Below are 24,460 nucleotides of genomic sequence, written 5' to 3'. Positions count from 1 at the left end.
AGCGAAAGGTATTATTGGCTTTAAAATATCTCCACATCCTAGTTTTTAAAGTTCTGTTAAATCACTCCACCCCTGCTTTGACTTTATTAGTAGTAACAAAATGGTGAACGCCGTGCCGCTTTAACAATCTGCTTAAGGGTTTGTTTAAAAATTCTTTCCCCTGATCGGTTTGTAATTTTTGAGGCACGCGCCCTTCGCTAAAAATAGCTTTAAAGGCCTTGGTTACCTCCCCGCTTGTCTTGTCCCTTAGACCTAATGCCCAGGCATATTTGGATAGAATGTCTACCACTGTTAAGATGTACTTAAAACTGCTGTTGTGTTTGGAGAACCGGTGCATATCCACCAAATCTGCCTGCCATTGCGCATCCACATCCAAAACAATGGTCTTGTTTCTTTTAAAACGTATTCGAGCCGGTTTGTGTAAAGTATAAGCATCCTGGTCTGAAAGCCAAGCTGTTACTTGTCTTCTATTTAAAGTTTTACTATGCTTTTTGGCCACTTGAAAAAGAGGGTTCACCCCACCAAAGCTCCCAACTTCCCCGGGGGTGTAATATATTTTTTTTAACAGAACCGCCTGTGGAGACATGACTGTTACTGGTACCATCTTTTACTAACACAAGTGTGGGTGGGGGACAACATTCATATTAACACATTTAAATAAGTTTTATTAATCGCCTGGTTTAACACAACCTTTTACAACCACCTGTAAAAATGGACTCCATGACTCCTAACATGAGGGTGTCTGTGCTGGTTCATTCTTCCATTTTGTCGTTTTCCTCTTGAGATCTGCGTCTCACACTTGAGCAAAAACAGCTGATGCATGATACATTTACTCCCACAGGGCTACCGAGGTGTATGTTCTCAAAGGCCTCTAGAAAGGCATCATCGAGCTGTCGAGAGATTTTTTCAAAAAAGAAACAGCGTAAGCACCCCACTGCTTGGTTTTTGATTTTCACAATCCCTGGTTCCTAGCCCCATTACACCCCCAACCTCGACCGTCACTTCTTAAACATTCTGAGCCACATCTTTTTCATTCACCTTGTCCGCCCGCAACTCCCCCAAGCCATGATCACCTTCCACCTCTAAGGGGGTGGACAACAAGAGACCATCACGCTCATCGCGGTGCCTCACAAGCAGCCGGGTTTTGGGGTCGGTTTCCGGTGTGTCCATCAACGGCTGGGCCAAAGGGTCCTCCTCAGAACTCTCGCTGATGTAGCCCTTTCTCCACACAAGTCCAAAGGCCCTCGGGGCTAAAACAAAGTCTGAAGTTCTCACAGGGGTGGTGAAGAAGTCCATGTTTCCACGATTTCTAAAACACACGCTCTTGGTAAAAGACAGCCTCTTCTGCCCAACGCTGGGACTTATGGGGTGATGGTGCTGCACTCTGATTGGCAGAGGGGTCACACGCCCCTCTTCTGGGTGGTTCACCCCATCCCAGAACCTGCCCTATTTTGGTCAAATCTGCTCTTGGGGCGGCCTGATTGGTAGAAGTTGGTGGGAGGAGTTGTTAGAGGGGTCACACGAATCATTTCCGGACGGGTCACCCCTGCCCCGGAATTCATCCTGATTGGTCAAATCTCCTCTTGGGGAGGTCCTACAGGGGCGAAACCGCTCTTGATTGGTAGAGGGTTGGGGGCGGAGTCGTTAGAGGGGTCACAAGACCCACTTCTGGACGGGTCACCCCTGCCCTGGAACTCATCCTGATTGGTTAAATCTCCTCTCTGGGTGGTCCTACAGCTGCGAAATCCATCCTGATTGGTAAAGGAAGTGGGAGGAGTTGTTAGAGGGGTCACATTGCTTCCGGTCATGTGGCAGCCTTGACCCCAGAAGTAATACCCCCATGGGACGGGACTTCCGGTGAAGCGGGGCAGGGGTCAAGGGGTGGGGCTAAGGGGCGGGGTTGGGGGGGTCACATGACACACCTTGCTTCCGGTCATGTGGCAGTCTTGACCCCGGAAGTAATACCCCAGATGGGGGCGGGACTTCCGGTCAAGGGGTGGGGTCAAGGGGTCGGGTTAGGGTTTGATTGATGGTAGGGCCCCCTTGAGCTGGGGGCAGGGCTAAGGGGTCAAGAGGCAGGGTCAAGGGGCGGGGTTAGGCTTTGATTGACGATAGGGCCCTTATACTACTGGTGGTTGAGCATTCCAAGTCTGGTAGCATGATCTGATGTAGTCAAAGATCCACTTGGAGAGTCGTTGCTTAGATATAGCATCACCCTTTGATCTCTTGGTAGTGGAGACAAATAGCCTAGGGGATTTATGAAATGGCTTAGTTCTGTTAAGACAGAATGTAATTGCCCTTCGGACATCGAGGGTTAAGACAGAATGTAATTGCCCTTCGGACATCGAGGGTATGTAATGCCGCTTCCTGTGGAGTCTTATGAGGTTTGGGATAGAATGCAGGTAAGGGTATTGGCTGGTTAAGGTGGAAGGTAGACACCACCTTTAGGGAGGAATTTGGGGTGGGGCCACATTGTAACCTTGTCTTTAGAGAAAATTGTGTAGGCAGGGTAGGCCATCAGGGCGCTTATTTCACCGACCCTTGTCGCTGACATTATGGCAAACAAGAAAGCTACTTTCATAGACGTGGAGCAGGGATGAGGTAGCTAGGGGCTTGAAGGGAGGTTTCATGAGACCTCGGAGAACTAGGTTGAGGTTCCAGGAGGGTGCTGGTGGATGAATCTCAGGGTAGAGATTTTGCAAGCCTGTGAGGAAAGTGTTTTATGGTGGGGTGGGCAAAAAGTGAATATCTGTCCAGCGGGTCATGGAAGGTGGTGAGGGCCATGAAGTGTACTCTGATAGAACTCAGTGAGAGCCCATCCTGTTTTAGTTTCAAAGGTAGTCTAAGACTACCTTTGAAGGTAGGGAGGGTTGCGGTCTGGGGTGTCAAGCATCTGTGGAAGCACCATACGGAGAAGCGTTTCCACTTTTGCAGGTAAGTCTTACGAGTGGCGTCCCTTCTACTGTGCAGGAGGATGTGCTGGACCTGCTCCGAACAGGCTAATTCATGGGTTTGAAACCATGAAGGAACCACACTGTCAGATGGAGTTACTGGAGCTGCAGGTGGAGAAGCTGACTGTTGTCCTGGGAGAACAGATCTGGTCTGTTGGAGAGAGTCCTTGGAGGATGGATGGACATGCGCAACAGGTAAGGGTACCATGTCTGTCTGGGCCAAGCTGGGGCAATAAGTATGACCCTGGCCTTGTGTGACATTATTGACATGAACTGGGATTGTATAGACAAAGTCCTGTAGTGGCACCAAAAATCTTATATAAAGAGGGTCAAATAAGGTGTCTAAGACAAGGTTATGGTTTGCTGGTTATGATTATGCTATCTGTATGCATGTATCATTTTTGTATTTATAGATTTAAGTATTGGCTCCATACTGTCTGTATTTTAGACTTGTGCTATGATTCTGGGTGACACCCCAGACAAGTTGGTGTCAGCCCTGCCTAGCTTGCTGGATGGCCCATTAAGGACCATCAGCTATACAACTGACCCATTGAGTCACACCTTGTGACTCAGCAAGACACATGCCTATGGACAGAACTCTGAGGTTTTTCCATGCCATGTGATGGACATCTTGTCTTTGGGACAAAGAAAGCAGAGACCCCATGACCAGAGACTATAAAAAGCTGCTGCAGCTCCTCCATCTTGTCTTCAGTCCTGCTTCTTACGTATGGAGGGATTTTGCTATAAAAGGAAGCTCTCTACACAAAGGACTGATGACTGATCCCAGCTGTGGATGTACTCCAGAGGCTAGATTTGAACCTGCAGTTTATTCCATCTCTGCTACAAGCCTGAACCAAGAACTTTGCCATTACTGTATGTAATTGATTCCATTTAACCAACTCTTGCTCTCATCTATGTCTTTTTCCTTTTATGAATAAACCTTTAGATTTTAGATTCTAAAGGATTGGCAACAGCGTGATTTGTGGGTAAGATCTAACTTGTAAATTGACCTTGGTCTGGGGCTTGGTCCTTTGGGATCGAGAGAACCTTTTTTCTTTTATTGGGGTATTGGTTTTCATAACCATTTGTCCCCATAACAAGTGGCACTGGTGGTGATACTGGGAAACTGGAGTGTCTAAGTGAAATGCTTGTGTGACTTGTGGTTAGCCAGTGGGGTAAAACCAAAGTCCTCTCTGTCTGGCTGGTTTGGTTTGCCTTAGAGGTGGAAAAACCCCAGCCTTGGGCTGTAATTGCCCTGCTTTAAGCAATTTGTCCTGCATTGGCACTCTCATTTGGGTCCCGCCAGAACCAGCATCATTACACCTTGTCCTCTCTGATCTTGCGTAGAACCCTGTGTATCAGTGGCATTGGTGGAAAAGCGTACATGAGGGATTTGTTCCACGGAATGAGGAATGCATCCCCTAGAGATGCGGTCCTGAGACCTGCTCTGGAGCAAACTATATGGCATTTGCGGTTCTGAGATGTGGCAAACAGGTCTATCGCTGGGGTGCTCCAGTGGGAGAAGAGCTGTTGGACTATAGTGGGATGCAATTCCCATTCGTATTCCTCAGAGATGTGTCTGCTGAGTGTGTTGGCGGTAGTGTTGTGACACCCAGGCAGGTAGGAAGTGGTGATTTGTATGTGATGTTATATGCACCAGTTCCATAATCGGATGGCTTCTGTGCATAGGGAGTGCGATCATGCTCCCCCCTGCCTGTTGATGTAGAACATACATGCTATATTGTCAGTCAGGACCCAAATGGATTTGTTCCTTATGATGAGGAGAAAGTGAAGGCAGGCGTACCTGACTACTCTGAGCTCTAGAAGATTTATGTGCAGATGCGTCTCTGATAGGGACCAGCAGCACTGTGCTGTGTGGTCCTCTAAGTGTGCTCCCCAACCTATGAGGGAAGTGTCCGTGGTGAGCATGAGAACTGGGGAGTGTGGATGGAAGGGGATGCCCGTGCATAGGTTCTCTGGTTTTGTCCACCATTGTAGGGAGGCCAATACGTTGGCTGGAGGAGTAAGCGTCATGCAGAAGCTGTGTCTTCTGGGTTTGTAGTTGGAGTTGAGCCAACCCTGAAGGCATCTCATGTGCAGCCTGGAATATTTGATCACGAAGGTGGTGGCTGCCATGTGACCAAGAAGCTGTAGGCAGGTCTGTGCCTATGTTCTGGGGCGAATGGAGAGCCTGCGTATGAGATGTGTAATAGTGAGGAATCTGTTGTATGGGAATGAGGCTGTGGTCCAAATTGAGTCTAGGTGAGCGCCGATGAACTCTATCTGCTGTGTGGGTATCAAGGTGGATTTGGAAGTTTATTTGCAGGCCTAGACTGTGGAAGAGGGAGATGGTAAAACGCGTCGCTTTTAATGTCTCATCATATGAGCCGCCTTTGATAAGGCAGTCATCTAAGTAGGGGAAAAGTATAATTCCGTGTTTGTGGAGGTGGGCCACAACTACGGCTAGGATCTTGGAGAATACTCTTGGTACTGTGGAGAGTCTGAATATATTGAAGCACTCTATATTGGAAGTGGCCATGTCTGAGTGTGAATGGCAGGAAGAGTCTGTGTGCTGGATGAATGGATATGTGAAAATAGGCATCTTGTAGGTCGAGGGCTGTGAACCAGGACCCTCGTACCAGCGCAGGTATTATTGTGCTCAATGTGACCATCTTAAATTTCTGTACACGCACAAACTTGTTCAGTTGGCGTAGGTCCAGTATAGGCCTCCATCCCCTGCCTTTCTTTTGGGTGAGAAAGTAGTGGGAGTAAAACCCTTTTCCCCAATGTTGTGTTGGTGCGGGTTCCACTGCACCTAGCTGGAGAAGATGAGCCACTTCTATGCGAAGTAGGTGCTCGTGAGAGGGGTCCCTGAAGAGGGACGGGAAAGGGGGAAGTGTGGGCGAGCAGGATATGAAAGGGATGGAGTAACCTGACTGAACTATTTCCAGGACACAGACATGGTGGAAAACCTGGAGGCGGTGGCCAAATGGGCAAATAGGCGGTGGAGTCAAGGGGGGAGTCTAGCAGACTCCAGACCAGCACTTCAAAATTGTTGTTTGTTTCCCAATGGATGGGAGGTAGCTGGTTGTGCATGTCTGTGCCTAGGAGGTCTGTTGCGGTTTCTCCCAATATCATACGGTTTGGGCTGGGGCTGGTGATATTGTTGTGCGCAGGGCCTCTGATAAGGTTGATACCATTGTCTCCTGGGAAGGGACAGGTATATGCCCAGTGTGCACAGGGTGGCCCTAGAGTCTTTCATAGTCGATTTTTAGAAAAAAGTTGATCTTTGTCAAAGGGAAGGTCTTTGACTTTGGTCTGCAGATCTTTGGGGATACCGGATGCAGACAGCCAGGAGGAGAGCAGTTGCCCGCCATGTCCTGGACACCAATTGACCTTTGACAAGGACTGACTTAAAGTCTTCTCTCCTGTCCTCTGGGATATCGGAGGCAAAATCAAAGCACTTGTTGTAGTTGTCCTAGTTATAGTTTGCGAGGAGGGTGGAATAATTTGCAATTTGCAATTCTAAATTGTAGAGTGGAGGACGAATAAACCTTGCGGCCCAGGAGGTCAAGGTGTTTGAAGTCCTTGTCTTGTGGAGTGGGCCGATATTGTGGCTGTTTTGTTCTGTGCGTCGCTGCATCCACAAGAGAGTTGGGCTGTGGGTGGAAAAATAAGAAATCTATGTCCTTAGCGGGAACACAATATTTATGTTCAGCCTTCTTGCATGTTGGTAGGATGGAGGCAGGGGTCTGCCAGAAGGTATCAGCTGGTTCTAGGAGGGCTTCGTTGATGGGTAGCATGATCTTTGAGGGCACAGAGGGTTGGAGGATTTTGAGGAGTCTGTGTTGTGTCTCCTGGACTTCCTCCAAAGGGATGTCCTGGCTGAGTGCCACCCTCTTGAAAAGGTCCTGGAATTGATTAATGTTGTCTGCATTTTGCGGAGGCATGAGGGCTTCATCTGCGGCTGATGGAGAGGCAGTAGCTGGTAAATCCGGGAAGGGTTCATAGCCCACATCTTCAAGAGGGGGCTCAGGAGCTCTAGATCAGTGGTCACCAAAGTGGGGTGCGTGGCAGGAGGAGTGCCGCCGAAGAAGCACCACCGGCACAGCAGCAGCAGCGCTCCTGGACCTTTGATTCTTTGGCGGCATGCCAACGGCACACCGGCGGCAGCTCGGCTCTCCCAGCTCCATCTTCGGCAGCACACCGGCAGCAGCTCGGCTCTCCCAGCTCCATCTTCTTTGCTTCCCTAGAGCTAGCCCTGGGGGTGCGCGATCCAAAAAGTTTGGAGACCACTGCTCTAGATGTTGATGGAGCTGGAGATAGAGGTGCAGAGCAGGTTTGTGGTCTGGTGGAAGGGGCACAAGGAGGAGTGGTGGCAAGAGCCGACCAAGAGTACCACTGAGGCCAGGGCACAGGGTAGGAAAAGTGGGGCCCCGCCCATGCGGGGACAAAGTAGGGAAACTGAGGCTGGTTCTTGTGTGATGCTGTGCCTTGAGGCACATATGGCTCTGGTGGAGGAGGAGAATCAGGCGGGGAGAACTCCGCCTGCTGCTGCATATTGTTCTTGCTGTCATTGAAGGTAGCCAGGTCAGGTGGCGAGAGCGGTTGTTCGAACAGTGTGCGCTCTGTGTTCAGGAGAGGAGAGTCAGGCTCAGGGGCCACGGAGATATCATCCTGATGCAGAAATTGTTGCTGGTCCCTGGGCTGCAGCGCTGAGGAGCGCTGAGTGTGAGTGGCAGCCCGCAGTGACTTTTGTTTAGCTTTAGCAGGAGCTGCAGGACACTTGTAGGCGTCCTGCAGGGGTTCCACGTCTGCTGCGGGGGTAATGAGCAGGCTCGGTACCAATGTTCTTGTTGGCACCAGGGTGGAACGCGCTGCTGGCACCGGGTCCATCGTTGGTGCCGGTGGGACTGGTGCCGAGGAGAGCTTCCTGCTGTGGGAAGTCATGTCCCTGCTCTTGCACCCTACATGAACCATGGCTGAGGTGCTGGGGCGGTCAGAGGTGCCTGCTCTTGGCGCTGTCAACACTGAGGGTAAAGATCTTGCAGGACACACTTTACCCTTTTGAAGGTCTCTGCGTGGAGACATTGGGGCTTCCTGTCTCTTCGCCTGAGAGGGTGAAGCCGTGCTCCCGGTTGGTTCCGACTTGGCAGGGGAGCGTGAGAGAGAGAGTTTACTGCCCATCTCCAAAGGCAGCTGCAGAGCTTTCTCCATTCGGATCATTTTTAGCGCAAGTCTCTGTCATGACGAGCCCTAGTTTTCAAGTTTGTGCAGTGGAGACACTTGGCAGGGACGTGTGTCTTGCCGAGGCATTTCACACAGAGCGAGTGCCCATCGGACCGTGGCATAGGATCCTTGCAGGAGGCTGCATTTCTTAAAGCCCGGGGACCTCAGCATCATGGAAGTAGGATTGCCCCGGGGGAAGTTTCAAAGGGAGACGAACGTGAGAGAAAAGGGTTTTTTTGTTTTAAACTAACAACTATTCTGAAGGAAGGGAGAGAACTATCTAGCTAACTATTTCTATTTCTTTCTACTTATTTCCTTCAATGACCAGGGAGGAGGTTAGCACTGCCCCTAGTCCCATCTTCAGCTGAGGACGGTTGAGAAGGAACTGAGGGGGATGCGGGGCGCGCGCACGCGCTCAGGCAGACTCTAACAATGGGTGCGTGTGTCCTGACCAGGCACTGCTACCAAAGATCTCCGAACAATGGCGCCGGGACACACCATCACCTGGAGTGGAGCACCCACAGAGACAGCACTTGAAGAAGTAAACTTCTGTTTCACCAAACTGGCTAACAACAAGTCATAAAAGCAGTTTCCTTAGGCATTCCTAAGGATGTGGATAAATTGGAGAGAGTCCAGCGAAGGGCAACAAAAATGATTAGGGGTCTAGAACACATGACTTATGAGGAGAGGCTGAGGGAGCTGGGATTGTTTAGCCTGCAGAAGAGAAGAATGAGGGGGGACTTGATAGCTGCTTTCAACTACCTGAAAGGGGGTTCCAAAGAGGATGGCTCTAGACTGTTCTCAATGGTAGCAGATGACAGAACGAGGAGTAATGGTCTCAAGTTGCAGTGGGGGAGGTTTAGACTGGATATTAGGAAAAACTTTTTCACTAAGAGGGTGGTGAAACACTGGAATGCGTTACCTAGGGAGGTGGTAGAATCTCCTTCCTTAGAGGTTTTTAAGGTCAGGCTTGACAAAGCCCTGGCTGGGATGATTTAACTGGGAATTGGTCCTGCTTCGAGCAGGGGGTTGGACTAGATGACCTTCTGGGGTCCCTTCCAACCCTGATATTCTATGATTCTATGATTCCAGTTCTTATGTCACCACCAAAAACACTGGATTTAGAGATGAGTGGTTCTTTAAAATCAATTTCTTCAAATAAAATGTTCTTCTGATCCCAAAGACCAGCCACACACCCAGGTCAATGTATAACTTAGATCTTACCCAAAGTCACGCTGATGCCAATCCTTTAGTATCTAAAATCTAAAAGTTTATTTATAAAAAGAACGAAAGGTGAGAGTTAAAATTGGTTAAAGGAATTAAATACATACAACAAATGCAAAGTTCTTGGAATGATGGAGTAAACTGCTGGCTTAAATCAAGTGTCTGGCTGCTTCCAAATAATTGGAAGGTCCTCAGTCCATTGGTTAAAATGCTCCCATTAGTATAGGTTTGGGCAGGAAAGAGGCTGGAGCAGGATAGAGGCAAAATGGAGGTGTTTCCAGGGCCTTTTATATCTTCTGCCACATGGAGAGAATCCCACTGTTCTTACTGTGGAAATGTACAGTAACAAGATGGTGGTTGGAGTCACATGGACAAGTTACATGTCCGATTTTGCGTAGTCATTGCAAGAAACCATTATCTATACTTCAGACAGCATGTTTGCAGGACACTCCATTCAGTGTAAATGGGTGTCTTCCATGGTCCATTGTGAGTTAAGTGTCCTTTTGATGGGCCACTCAATTTGAATAGTCCCTCCAAGATGTGCTGGCTAACTACCTTGTGGGTGTTACCCCAGGAGCAAACATATTTGAAATACAGATATGGAGCCAATGCTCATAACTTCAAATACAAAAATGATGCATGCACACAAATAGCATAATCATATTCAGCAAATCATAACCTTTTCAGACATCTTACATGTCATGTTTTGTCCAAGAGTTGTTGCAAATATATAATAATGGTTGCAACAATGATCTATATGGTCATATTTTAATCAGATAACATCACACCATGTTTGTGGTCCTGCTCCAGAAATGGCTGTCAGCAGAGAGGGGTTCCACAACTTAGCAGTATAGAATCTCTTTTCCTGGTTTGTCTAATCTGGGTTCCCACACCTGGGTGCCTGGACCTATAGAAACTCTGTAGTGAAACCTAGATGTCTTAAGAGCCTATGTAGTAGTCCTTAAACCTGTGCACCACCTAAGATCATGAGTTCAAGTGCTTTTCTTGGCAGAATTCTGAGAACAGTTGGTGTATGCATTCTTATTCTCAGGTGGAGGGGCTGTTTTTGCATGTTTTTCACCAAGTAAAGGTAGTATTATTGTTCTTATTCAGTGGTGGGCAAACTACAGCCCGGGGGCCACATCCGGCCCTTGAGCTCCCGCTGGGAAGTGGGGTCCGGGGCTTGCGCTGCTGTGGCGCTCCAGCTGGGGAGCAGGGTCAGCCCCACTCCACATGGCTCCCGGAAGCAGCGGCATGTCCCCCCCTCCGGCTCCTATGCATAGGGGCAGCCAGAAGGCTCCACACGCTGCCCCTGCCCCAAGCGCTGCCTCCACAGCTCCCATTGGCCGGGAACTGCAAATAATGGGAGCTGCAGGGGCGGCGCCTGTGGGCAGGGCAGCACGCAGAGCCACCTGGCCGCACCTTCACGTAGGAGCCAGAGGGGGGGCATGCCGCTGTTTCTGGGAGCTGATTGAGGTAAGCGCCGCCTGGAGCCTGCCCCCCTGAACTCCTCCCACACTCCAAACCCCTGCCCCAGCCCTGATTCCCCTCCTGCCCTCTGAACCCTTCGGTCCCAGCCTGGAGCACCCTCCTGCACCTCCAATCCCTCGCCAGCCCCACCCCCGAGCCCACACCCCCAACAGGAGCCCTTCTGCCCTCCAACCCCCAATTCCATGAGCATTTATGGCCCACCATACAATTTCCATACCCAGATGTGGCCCTCGCGCCAAAAAGGTTGCCCACCCCATTCTTATTAGTGAACCATTTTAAATGTTGAGCAGAGCTTTTTGTTTAAGAGCTGAAATTTCAAAATACTCTCTAAATTCTACACACTTATTCAGATTGTTTTGAAAATTGCTTTGCCTCACCAGGGTTAGGTGCAGAGTTAGTGATGCAAATTTGAAGACAATTGGTCCAGGGAGGGTCCTGAGATTCAGGTCTCCAAAAAGAAACTGCTTTTAATAATCAAATTGCTTTGAAACCCACATGCATAAGGAAATTGTCTTGAAAGCATGTGCATCACAACAAGGGTGAGGCAAACTTTGTGGTGCATGTGTAATGTCATTTGGTCAAGGTTTCATAGAATCACAGGACTGGAAGGGGCTTCAAGAGGTATTCTAGTCCAGTCCCCTGCATTCAAAGGCAGGACTAACTGTTATCCAGACCATCCCTGACAGGTACTTGTCTAACCTGCTCTTAAAAATCTACAATGACAGAGATTCCACAACCTCCCTAAGTGATTTATTCCAGTGCTTAACCACCGTGACAGTTAGGAATTTGTTTCTAATGTCCAGCCTAAACCTCCCTTGCTGCAATTTAAGCCCATTGCTTCTTGTCCTATCATCAGAGGTTAAAGAGAACAATTTTTCTCCCTCCTCCATTTAATAACCTTTTATATACTTGAAAACTGTTATGTCCCCCCTCAGTCTTCTCTTCTCCAGCCTAAACAAACCCGATTTTCTCAATCTTCCCTCACAGGTCATGTTTTCTAGACCTTTAATCTTTTTTGTTGCTCTTCTCTGGACTTTCTCTGAAATGTGGCATCCAGAACTGGTCACACTACTCCATTTGAAGCCAAATCAGTATGGAGTAGCGCAGAAAAGTTACTTCTTGCATCTTGCTTACAACACTCCTGCTAATACATCCCAGAATGATTTTCCCTTTTTTTGCAATAGTGTTACGCTGTTGACTCATATTTAGCTGTGATCCACTATGACCCCCTAAGATCCCTTTCTGCAGTACTCCTTCCTAGACAGTCATTTACCATTTTGTACGTGTGCAACTGATTGTTCCTTCCTAAGTGGAGGACTTTGCATTTGTACTTATTGAATTCCATCCTATTTACTTCAGACCATTGCTCCAGTTTCTTATATATCCCCAGAGTGAGATACTTTTCAAATTTTCACATTCTTACAACTCTTTTGCACAGAGCAAAGGGAAAAGTATGGCTCTGACCCTCATAAAATTTATATCACTGGATGGCCTGGAGCTCAGCTATTCAGTGGTACCAAGCTCAAGTTTGGAAACCCAGTATTTCAATATTTTTTTGCACTACAAATGATTTAGCACCTCTTCCCAGTTCTACGGACAACTCCCAAACTCTTTTATGTATGACACATCAAGGAGTTGGCTATGCAAGGTAATTCACCGGCACAGCTATTCTGGAATCCATGTGGATAGTCTATTCTGAAATAAAAGTGATTTGGGGAAGTGGAGTAGTTATTCCAGAATAAAATCATATTCTTCCAGAATAGTGTCCCCACACAAGGGAGTTATTCTTGGATAGTTAATTTATACTGTAAGAGCTTCAATGGAATAGTTTATTTCAGAAAAGCTATATCAGTCAATTTTCCCCCATTCCCCCTACTGTGCATTACTGTAGACAAGGCCTCAGTAATGCACTTGCCTGGTGGTTTAGGGGAGCAGGCATTCCAAGTCTAAGGACCAGGAATTTGAATTATTTTCTTGGGAGATTTCTGTGCTATGCCTCACATTTGGTATCCAGGGCCACCAAGGAGTTCTTCTGGGAATGTGATGTGGGTGGGTACAATTTTGAGGAAGTTTGGCACCCCACAAGGTTACCCTTAATGCCACCTACTTGTCTGCCAGAGTCCCTTCCTGCAACAATTTGGTCCATAGTATTGTGACCAGAACATCTGGTACAGTGGTGTGGGGCTAGGCTAATATGGACTTGACTTATTGCTATACTGAAAATGACACAGGAGAGGCTAGTGCATGAGTCCCAGGAAGGACAAATCAGTTCTGTGCTGGGGCAGATTCGCTGAACTGCTGGACAGCACTAGGCATGACAGACTGGGTCTGAGCAAACATGCTGCATGCATCCAACAAGAATACCGCAGTGTGGGGGAGTGGAGAGGTGAACACCCATTGAGATGAATGGGGTAGTTCACTCCTCTTAGGGTACGCTTGCCTGCAGAGATGGCCAGGGTGATTAGCACCTGGTTAGCCTGTCCTGGATATGAGAAGCCACACTGCAAATCCCTACCTGAACTACTGCATCCTGACTGGTGCTGCACTCACTTGCTTGTGATAAGGGACATAATAGCCCAAGGCTCTTTGTGTTGAGATGCTCTCATAGGTACTGACTCTGTGAGTGCTCCAGGGCTGGAGCACCCATGGGGAAAAATTGGTGAGTGCTCTGCACCCACCGGCAGCCAAGCTCCCTGCCCTGCCTCCCCCACCCCAGCTCACCTCTGCCTCTGCCCCTGAGCATGCCACATCCGCACTTCTCCTCCCAGAGCTTGCTGCCGCGAAACAGATGTTTCATAGCTTAACAAGCTGTAGGAGGGAGGGGGGAGGAGTGGTAACAGTGTGCTCAGGGGAGGAGGTGAGGAGGAGGCAGGGCCAGGGTGGGGATTTGGGGAAGAAGTCCAATAGGGGCAGGGAGGGGGCAGAGTTGGGGTGGGGACTTGGGGGGGGGGATGTTGGAATGGGGGCAGTGCAGAGGTGGAGTCAGGGCAGGGCCAGGGTGGAGTCGAGCACCCACCAGCACCAGGAAAAGTTGGCACCTATGGATGCTCTATGACTCCTTCCCCGTTAATTGGAGGCTGACTTGTTCGTCCTTAGGAAGAATTAGATTCAAGTCAGTTAACCTGTGTGTTCTCACTGCCATGCGCGTGGGTTCCAGACCAAATTAAATCAAAGTCCGGGCACTAACTCACAACCCCAGCTAAAGCACCTCCAAATCTGTGAAAAAGGTTTTTGGTATAGGGCAGCAGAGGATTAAAACCAGGGTAAGAGCCCAGATTAACTTGTCAGCATAGATATACCCTCAGAGATGGCGTTGGTGAATTCTTCATCACTTATCTTGAAATCACAAGATGGGATGGCTTTCTAAAAAATTATTGGGGAGCCACATTGCTACAGTTTTAAGCTTACAAGTCATGTAACCATTTGAAAGAGGACTTTTCTAAGTACTGTAAAATTGACACATTGAATCAGATTACAAGGGTGCAGGATAAGGCTAGCTGTCCTAATTTGGGGACATCTGAGAAAAGGGTTCCTGTAATACAGCCCCCCGCCCCCCCAACTGTGTTTACAAAAATCACCTGGTTCTTCTAACTTTTTTTGTACACAACTCTGGCTCAAGCTGTATCTCTAATCCTTCCTCTCAAAACTGATAAATCCCCAGCAGGTGCAATCTCAGCTAGTGCAAGGTCCCTGTTGCTCCTTTGGAGAAGTAACATTGAAAAGGTTATTGAGGATTAACTTGGGAGCTTCAGGTTGGCTTGAGATAAATTGGCATGCAGTTTGTGCAGCAAGACGTGGGTTGAGTGGAAAGTCAGAAGGTTTGTACAGAGATTGTTTTCATACTAACTGGGGGGCACAAGGTGATGTGCTGTGGCTGTTGAATCTGAACTACACCCATGTACTATGACTTCAGGCTTTCAAAGAATGTGTTCTGTACATGTTCCTTGCTGCCTGCCTGTCTTCTGCAGGGGCTCCTATTGGAAGATTTGCTCCAAGACCAACATTGTTGGTTTAAGAGAAATATTTCGAAGTGCTCTACTGCACATATGCATATTTTACTTGGGAAGTATTGTCATTAACGACAAGGAAGAAGGAACTGGTTAGGGTAAAGTAATTATGACTCATCTTCTGAACAAGGGAACTCAGTGTGATCAAAAGGATGCAAGTTGGTGGGTCATTGGGTCAAGCAGTTCCTGATACAGAGACCTCCACTTCAATGAGCTGCTCATATTTTCAGATTCTTATAGCTTCCTTTGGTGCAGCACTAGGGTACACGAAGGGAAGCAGGTGATGGAAAGGTGAGGGAATAGATGAGCTTTGCCCCCTTTCCATGCTAGGGTACAGCCCTAGTACAGGGCCAGCATACTCCTTTTAGCAAAAAGGATCAAAATCCCACAACTGAGAAAATATGCTTTAGCCAAACGTAAGTTATTTGACTAACTAGAGGGGTAACTGGGTAAAATCCTATGGCCTGTGATCTACAGGTCAGATCAGATGATCCAAGGGTCCCTGCTGGCCTTGGAATCTATAAATCATCCACACACAATAATCAAAATCCAGTTTGATGATGACTGGTTAGATGAAGAACTGAGTTTCTTAGTTTTTTCCTAAATTCTCACCAAATAAGAGATAATCCTCAAAAGGGACCTTTGCTCCCTGAGAGCTCAGAAGTGCTGACAGAGCAAAACTGTGGGAGGAAAGGGGGAAGCAGTTGAGTACCTTCCCCTGCAGTGACCAGTGAAGGAACCCAGCCCTGCTCTCCACACCAGGCTCACCCTTCGCCTTGCTGCTGCTGCTGCTTCTAGGGGGAAAGGGGAGGTCAGAACAGTGCAGGTGGGATCATGTGTGGGTGGGTGGGGTTCAGTGCCCCTCCCCCCCAATCCATATCTCCCTGTTTCTGTCCCTCTTCAAAACATGCTCCCCCTGACTCCATGTTAATCCCTGCATCCTCTGTCTGGCTCCCCAAACTTTGGGGAGGAAGGCTGAGCTGGGAGGACCAGGTTGTGCTGAGCACGCAGAGATGGGAGACTAGGATACGATGCTGGGGCAGTGACAAGACTAATGTGCACCCAGTACTTTCTACAGCTGGATTACTCATTACTAGGGAGCCAGAAGCAGTGGAGGGGGAGAGCAGAGTTGTGGTACACAGGGTGCTGACAAATGAAGCAAACCAAAACCCAAGGAAATTCACTGCTGTACAACTTCATTAATGCAGAGTTAAGATTGCCTGCTTATGTCTCGCACGCTTCCAAAACATGGAGTTTGGCTACACTCAAACCTCTGAAAGCCAGGAAACAATCTTAACTGTGCTGTTCTTGTTGGCATGTTGGGGCATCCTTCAATGCACATACTGCCACACTGTCTAGTTTTCTGTAAGGGCACTTTGAGAACAGAGCATGTGGCACTGTAGGAAAACGTCTAACATCTTCTGTTTGCTAAGGCAAAGCTCAGGTTTAGGCCAGGCAGAGCAAACAGGAGCTACCTACCCCTGGCCTACACTCAAACATTGAGCCTACTCCACACAAACCACCCAAGACTTGATAAAAGTTACCAGCTCTTCACCCTTATCCCAAGGACTCCTGAGACATTGCCTTCACTTTCCCCTGTCTAAGGCCTGGAGACCACAGTCATGTAGGGCCATCAGGCCACTGACAATCCCCATGGCAAGTAGGTCCCTGCACATCACTGCTGACAACCTGCAGAACTCAGTGCTGAAATGAGAAATACCTGACCTCTCAAGCCTCATGTAGCACCTCTCCTCATATCACAGTGACAGCTCTGCCAGCGTGCTCCAACTAATCCCTCTGTTATTCAATATGGCTACACCTGGCACAGTAAAGTCAGTTTGTGTACATACAGCTAAATGATGGAGTTCAGGCCATTAGAACACAACATAAACAATGGCACCTTCTCATAGTCCTTCATGGCTGTTTATTATGATACAGGCGCACACACACACACCCCCTTTCTGAAATATTCCCAGTGGCTATTGCCAGCTCTGCGGCGGGGATAGATATCAGGGACGGTTGCGGAGATGAAGAGTTAAGATACACACTATTTCCTGGTTTTCAAAGGTACGATATGGCTCGACTAGACATTCGGGAAGGGCATATGAGACTGCTGGGAAACTTCAACTGTATGTTAAAGTTTTGGTGAAGTTAATATGGTTTAGCTCCACCAGAAGTTACCGACTTGATGCAGGAATCCTATTTCCTGTTATGCAGGTGAGAATAAATTACTAATCTATTAATCCTTCCCTGTTTCCAAGGTCAGTCTATGGCATCCATGAAAGAGAATGTTCTCTTCCTCATCCTCAGTTATATCTGCAGAAACAGGAGCACTGCTGATTTTACAGCTATGGATGAGTGTGACTCTCACACCCTGCTGAATAAGTGCACTGCACCCTCAGCTGTGGAACAAGAGGCAAGGGCCTCTCTGACACCCTATCCCCACCGCATATCCCCCAAGGCTTTCTAGCCTCTCTCCTTTTCTTGCACTGGATGGAAAACAAATTCCAGTTGGGTCCCTTGACCACCTCCTATTGGCAGAGATGGGGTCTCTCCACTACCATTGGCTGCTTTGGGATTTCAGGCATCTGCATCAAACTTCCCCCAACATCGTGAGACAACACCTCAGGAGGAAAAGTTTATATAGATATGTGCACAGATCTACCTTTTATTGTTTTTTTTTTTATATATATTTTATATTTTATATATAAGATTTATATTTTTAAACAATCCCCCACAAAAACACCGATCCCCACCCAGCAAAACAAAGAACAAAATCAGGATGGCAGCTAAACTTTGGAGCAAAATTGTTCCAGGATCCCACAGAGCCAAAATGGCTGCTGAGCACCAGTGCAAGTTCCTTCCAGGCTTCCATGATATTCTGGCGCTAAGGTGACTGAAACGGAGTTAGTCCTATGGCTCTTTAAATTTACCTGTCAAAGGACAGGGGCAAGAGAGACGAGAAACAGAAGAGCTGAGGTGGTAAGAGATGGCAATGGAGGAGTGGGAGAGATTGCTAGGGGATGGAGGAGAGAGAGATGCACAGAGCAGATGGGAAAGAACAAACGTGCAGAAGAACTAGCTGGACAGACAGATGCTGGGGATGAGCAGAGAAGTGTCACACTCAGGACACCTGCTTTTTAACCCTGCTTTCTCCCTCTCACCCTCCCAGGAGTTCAGAGATCCAGCTAGTTTGATTTAGACCAGATCTTTGCGCTGCCCCGGAGCCTGCAGAGAAAGAAACAAAGTCTCAGAACGGAGCAAGAGGCCCATGGACTCACCCCCACCTCCTTGCCCAAGGCACATGAGAAGTGGCTGTGATTCTCAGCTGGGGATGGGTGCCACCACAAAGGAGGTGTATTGCCTCCAATCGAGGATCTCAGAGATTCACTCCGGATGACTGGGGTGCAGAGCTCCGCTGGCACTAAGCCTGCCATAGTATGCGTGTGAAGGAAGAGTTATCGCCCTGAAACAAAGGCCCCAGAGACTCCCCCCCCAAATACACATGGAGAGGGGTCATGCTCAGCTGCGGCTGCTCCTCACCCTTTGGCCTTAGAAGCTTTCTTGCTGGCCTGGCGCTGGTTGGTGCCAGGAGCTGGCTCCCTAAGCTCTGTCAGATGCTGCTCTGGATCCTGGGATGTGGCTGCTGCAGCTGCTGCTGTCGTCACTTTAATTGTCTTCTTCAGATTTGCCACCTGCCAGGGTTGGAAAGCAAGAACAAAGGACATTCTCAAAGAAAAAGCCATGTTAAACTAGAGTTAAGTTTGCAAAACAGGTCAATCTAAAGAGAAATATCATAGCATCCCTTGAGAGCTTTGTATTATGGGGTGGCGTCTCGCTGCACAATGACCCTCCTCAGGCCTGAACTTCCAGAGAGTCCTGATGAAGAGTAAGGCTATGTTTTAGTCACTGGTATTTTTAGTAAAAAAGTCACGGACAGATCACGGGCAGTAAGCAAAAATTCATGGCCTGTGACCTGTCCAAAACTTTTACTATATACCCCGGACTAACACTTCGGGGGTAGGGGTGGGGGGGGGGGTGCCTAGGGGCACCGTGGGAGGGCGGCCCAGGTGCTAGGAGGTGGGTGGCAGCGAGTGGCCCAGGACCCCTGCTGGCCAATGGGAGCTGCGGGGCAGTGCCTGCAGGAGGAGGTAGCACACAGAGCTGCCTGGCCACTCCTCCACCTAGCAGCAGAGTGAGGGGGATGTCGCTGCTTCCAGGAAGCCCAGCAGGTAAGCACCACCCAGAGCCTGCCTCACCCTGTCCTGTGCCCCAACCCCCTGCCTCCTCCCACACCCAAACTCTGCTACTGCTTGGGTGGGGTGGGGAGGGGGAAGGGTGCAGTGGCCTGAGACTGCCCCAGCAGTGGCCGATGTGACTGCCTGAGCTGCCCCCTGAGCCAGGCACACTGGCAACTGCAGAAGTCACGGAGGTCACAGAAACCGTGACTTCCATGACAAACTTGCAGCCTTAATGAAGGGGTATGGCAGATCAGGGCTGGCTCAGATATGGAATATAAGGCCTTTCATCTGTGAGGCACTGACTCCAATCCAGCCCCAGATCAGGGGAACTGGCTGTTCTGCATCGGCACACTCACCTCACTCTCTATTTGCTGCTTTAGGCCCAGCTGTTGCTCTTTGTGTTGGTTGGCTCGGCTAACCTGCTCCTCAATCCCCGACAGGACAACCTCACAGCCCAGGCACCTGTGGAGGAGAGACCAAGCTGAGCAGGCTGGACAGTTGCATACAAAGGCACTGCAGTGGGGAAATAGGGGGCGGCACAGGTACTCTGCCCCCATGTAGCTACACCTTGGGGACATCAACAAGTGTCTGGGAAGAGATGAATGCACCCACTAAGGAAGGGCATAGGAGCAGTAAGCTCCCAGTAAGGAAAACTGGAGGGAGGAAGGCAGGCTGCAGTGGGAATGATGGCAGGGCTAGGAGGGTTGACAGAATCACTGAAGGGATGTGGGGAGCTCAGGGTTCGAGGGCAGATTTAGCCCAGTAAATTTCAAAGTAAACTGGGAGGAACCTCTTGTCACCAACAGGGGCTTTGAGAAGGTTACAGCCCCCCTGCGCTCTTCCAGCAGCACACAGGAGAACCTGGAAGATTCTCCCCCATATCTGAAGAGGTCTCCTCACTACCTGCGGAAATCAGATATTTTGTGGGCTGCCTGAGACTGTGGTTGTCAGAATTCCTGCAGCATGTGGGCAATGAGGGGTGTTGCAGTGACTCCAGGCGTTTGAAATCTCTTCACTCCTGCAACATGGGGGGGTGTGAGCATCTCATCTGTAACACGTGGGGGGGTTAGAAGATGTTTCCTCATCACTCCTTCAGTGTGTCAGGGTGTGCACCTGCTCACCACTCCGACATCATGCAGAGGGCTTAGGAGAGGCTCATCACCACTCCTATAGTCGGGGGGGTATGGAGGGGGCTGGCCTTGGGGGCTTCCTCCTCACCACTCCTGCAATGTGCGGGTGATGGTGCTTAGCTCTTCCCTGCGGATGTCTCGCCCGATGCTGTAATCGACCTCAAGACGCTGATTACGCTGGTCCAGGCTCCCACGCAGCACGTCTGCATACACAGCCTCAATCACCAAGTCCTCCAGCTGCCGCACATTCTTCAGCTGCAACTGTTCCAGCAGCACTGCATAGGGGATGCACTGTGGGGAAAGCACAGGTAGTTAGTATGGGGTGATCCCAACAGGAAGGGGTGTGTATGGGGGAACGAAGCCATTACCTTGATCTTGGCAGCCAGAGTGACCACCGACAGGTGCCTCAGCTTGTTCTTCTGAGCCTTGCTCAATGGCGGGAGGTTTCCAGCTTCGGCTGCTCTCAGGGAAAAGAGCATGATGTTAGAGCTGGAGATGTCCCATCTCACCCTGGCCCAAGGTCCTTTGCCCGACATCCATTCCTCAAAGCTTCTAATGTACCCTTTTCTTGGCAAGGCATCTCCTAAAGTGCTCACACCCCTCAGCATGGAGGAAGTGTTCCTGAACTCCTTCCCCTTGCCTTAGTCCTGCTCCTTACTCCTCTGGTGATCCCTAAATAATCCCCTCTCCTCCACAAGGTCCACACCCCAAACCACCAGCAGATGGTTCTCATAACCACCCCACACACACCCCCACCGCTCCTCACCTCACCACAGCCAGGAAGTCAAATGCAAGGATTGAACTCTTGGAATCTCTGCCCAGAACTCAACCCTGTGTTATTTGTATTCCAGTAGCATCTAGAACCCCGAACAAGATAGGCTCGCATTGTGCGAGCCACTACACACAAACATAGTAAGAGACAGTTTCTGTCACAATGAACTTCCAGTCTAGATAAAGAAGATAAATAAAGAGTAGGAATGGACACAACACAGGAAGAGTGACTTGCCTGAGGTCACACAGCAAGTCCAGTAGCAGAGCCTAGAACAGAATCCCAATCTTCAGAGTTCTAGGCCAATGCTCTATCTACCAGCTATGGTGCTTGCAGGACCCCTTCTGCCCTCTGAGCATTTTTGTAGCTCTTTGAGCCCTCTCCAATATGTCACTATCTTTCTGAGATTGAAGGGTCCAGTACTGAGGAGTATCCTATGTGGGGTCTTCCCAGAGCTGTAGAGAGAAAAACTATTCCCTCCCTGCTCTGGAATGTGAGGCCTCTGCATATGCATACCCAAAATTGCCCTGAGCTGTTTTGCATTTCTAGCCCACCTGAAGCCCCTGTGCTATTCGCGCCCCCTTTTCCGCTTAGTCTCCAGTCAAAAAGTCTGGCAGCTCCAGTCAAAAAGTCCGGTTGGTGGCGTTGGCAGGCACCCAGGAAGTGGCCAGCATGTCCCTCTGGCTCGTAGGGGGAAGGGTGGTCATGGGTGCTCCGTGCGCTGCCTCAGCCCTGAGCGCCAGCTCCGCAGCTCCCACTGGCTGGGAACTATGCCCAAAGGAGCTGTGGGGGTGGCACCGAGGGGTAGGGACAGCACGCAGAGCCCCCCCGGCCACCGCCCCCCATAGGAGCCAGAGTGACATGTTGCCGCTTGCTGGGAGCCACCTGAGCAGCCTGCATGCCAAACCTCCTCCTGCACCTCAATTCCCTGCCCCAGCCTGGAACTCCCTCCCACACCAAAACTCCCTCCCAGAGGCCACATCCCCTCCTGCACTCCAACCCCCTGCCCCAGCCCAGAGCTAACTCCTATACCCCAAGGCCCTCAGCCCCAGCTCAGAGCCCCCTCCTGCACCCCAAACCACTCATCCCCAGCCCCACCCCAGAGCCCACACCCCCTTCTGCACCCCAACCCCCTGAGCCAGCCCAATGAAAATGAGCAAGTGAGCAAGGGTGGGGGAGAGCAAGTGACGGAGGCGGGGGATGGAATGAAGGGGGTGGGTCCTCAAAGAAGGGGTAGGGGTGTAAAGTTTTCTGCAATTAGAAAGCTGGCAATCCTATCCACCTTTCCTGCTTCCTAGGAGACAACTGCAGGTGTTGGCCCACATCCTGGAGCACTAGGCTATGGGGGTTATAAGAGAACGACACACGTACACAAATAATCAGCATACGTCCCGTATGCAAAGAGGGTGAGCAGACGGAAGACGGAGGAGAACTCGTTTTCAGCCAGCTGCAGGGGAGAAAAAGCACTCAATAAAAACAGCATGAAACTTTGCACACTACAACCTAACCCCTATCCCCAGTTCCAGGGCACAGTGGGACGCGTCTAACACAACTCCCATTTCCCTGCTTTTTTCCCACCCAATAGGCCCCAAGTGTTTTTCAATCTAGGTAACGGTGACTGATTCAGCTACCCACCAAAACACAGCTGCACGAGGGGTGGAATGGCAGTTGGGTAACATGCTCCACAGCCCCAAGCACAGAGTTTAGGGAAACTAAACGAACCCCACTAAAGTGGCAGGAGCAGATTTCGGGAAGCAGCTGGGGTGCTGGAACCATCTGCACCGGTAGGGTGCTGAGAGCCATTGAACCAAACCCTGTGTAGGATGGAAACCACTTTCAGCCAGGAGTTCGGCAGGTCCCCCAGCATCCCTAGCTCCAGCACCTATGGCAGCAGGCTGAGCTGCCGTTTCCCGGGATAACACCAGGGATTCCGACCAACCAGCGGCTCACAGTTGTGCTGGGCTGGCAAGAAGCGACCTGACCCAGCTCCGCCTGCACCACTCGAGCCCTGGGGGCCCTCCTCCCGCCGGGCAGCGCACCATGCCCTCGCCAGCCCCTGCAGCACAGCCCCCGCAGAGCCGGCGCTCACCTCTCGGACGTTAGGCAGATCCAGCAGCTCCCCGAAGACGTAGATGCCGGGCGCCTCCAGCACCTGGTGGATGAGGCTGACCAGGGCCGCCCCGCGAGCCGACCGGGCCAGCAACAGGAGCTGCTCCTGGCTCTGCCCCGTCACCTTCACCTCGGCTGCCATGCCGCCCGGCCCGGCCCCACCAGCGCTGTGGGGACAAGCGGGGCAGGGGAGGAGAAAGGGCCGGGGCAGGGCCTTAGCTCGGGGCGGGAGGGCTCTGGACGGAGCAGACGCTCCCGGGCCCCCGCGCTACACGGCCCGCCCCCAGGCTGCAGAGCTGCGCGTGAGCGCCACCCAGTCGGGCTCCTACCTGCCGGCGGGGAGCTCAGGCCTCCCCGCACCTAGGGCTGTTTTTCCCCCTCTAGGGTACTCCCCCTCCCAAGAGAGGCCACGTCCGGGTTTCTGACGTCATAGAGCCCCAGGCCACGCCCACAACACATTTCTCTTCTCCCTCCCCCCTTCATTGGTTCTGTCCACTGGGGGAGAGGAGGAATCGGGCTCCCTCTCTGGTCCCGCCTCCACCGCTCTGCCATTGGTCGCGTGTCTGTGGCTGGTTGAGTGACACTGGTGCAGTACGGCCGCTGCGGGATGTGCTCCGGCCCGCTGAAGCAGCGCGAGGAGAGACGCGAAGCGCAGTGTGAGCTCAGACCCCTGTTGCAGGGATACGTTCCGCCACCCAAAAGGCTGACGTGCAGGCAGAGCTTTGGCTCTGACAGTCCCCAAAGCGCCGCTGTAGAATGCTGCAGAGTAACAAAATGGAGGGAAATGTCTATGATCTTAGAGCACCTGATTCCTCCAGGACTCAGACAAAACACTGCTGTACCCAGAGGTGCTGGAACTAGGGGTGTCGGCTTGAAGTGGTTTCCATCCTGTACAGGGTTTACAGTTTGGTTCAATGGCTCTCAGCACCTGCACTAGCACCGTACATTGAGCCAGAGCTGGAGGGCATAGCCTGGACGGGTGACAATATAACCACATGGAAGCTGAGGAAAGGCCCCACATGTGAATGTGGGGAGCCTAGACAAACATTTAAATGCTGCCTAATGCAGTGCCCTCCGTCAACAGCCTGTACTCCTGAGGAGCTATTTGCGATAAGTGATAACACCAGCTCTGGGCTGTGGTTTGGGGAGCGATTAGCTATGATGATGATGGCATTGCTTACTTTCTATATTATTGATATCAGGAAAAACTTCCTATAGACAAGGCTGCCTCTCAGGTACAAAACACCAGGACATCAGGGATGATCCTGAGCCCACAAAATTGGCCAGCTGGCAGTGTTTACTGAGCACC

The 24,460-nt window shown here is 50.3% G+C and overlaps 1 protein-coding gene across 2 annotated transcripts; it reads right to left on the bottom strand.

The window, feature by feature from the left end:
- Positions 1 to 679: 679 nt before the first annotated feature.
- COPS7A (COP9 signalosome subunit 7A) lies at positions 680 to 23,589 on the bottom strand. Of its 2 annotated transcripts, none has more exons than XM_073311548.1 (8): positions 23,481 to 23,589; positions 23,132 to 23,318; positions 22,414 to 22,489; positions 20,642 to 20,730; positions 20,362 to 20,564; positions 19,500 to 19,605; positions 18,446 to 18,597; positions 680 to 890 (listed from the first exon to the last, which is right to left on the bottom strand). In XM_073311548.1, the coding sequence occupies exons 2-8, from the start codon at positions 23,291 to 23,293 to the stop codon at positions 872 to 874; spliced, it is 807 nt and encodes a 268-aa protein (XP_073167649.1). In that variant the 5' UTR covers positions 23,294 to 23,318; positions 23,481 to 23,589; the 3' UTR covers positions 680 to 871. The 2 variants fall into 2 exon arrangements, with proteins under 2 accessions (XP_073167649.1, XP_073167644.1); XM_073311543.1 differs by lacking the exon at positions 680 to 890 and adding an exon at positions 16,804 to 18,130.
- Between the last annotated feature and the right edge of the window lie 871 nt (positions 23,590 to 24,460).

Source organism: Lepidochelys kempii, chromosome 1 (genome assembly GCF_965140265.1).
Source record: "Lepidochelys kempii isolate rLepKem1 chromosome 1, rLepKem1.hap2, whole genome shotgun sequence".
In the NCBI taxonomy this organism is placed as follows: domain Eukaryota; kingdom Metazoa; phylum Chordata; order Testudines; family Cheloniidae; genus Lepidochelys; species Lepidochelys kempii.
This window is presented reverse-complemented; position numbering and strand designations above follow the sequence as displayed.

What these genes read in the sequence shown, in the direction of transcription:
- COPS7A (XM_073311543.1), bottom strand. Translation starts at nt 23,293, where the DNA reads ATGGCAGCCGAGGTGAAGGTGACGGGGCAGAGCCAGGAGCAGCTCCTG. An exon ending in GACGTATGCTGATTATTTGT is followed by an intron (nt 20,731 to 22,413) that starts GTACGTGTGTCG and finishes CCCTGAGAGCAG; the next exon opens with CCGAAGCTGGAAACCTCCCG. An exon ending in ACCCGCACATTGCAGGAGTG is followed by an intron (nt 19,606 to 20,361) that starts GTGAGGAGGAAG and finishes TCTCCTCCACAG; the next exon opens with GTGCCTGGGCTGTGAGGTTG.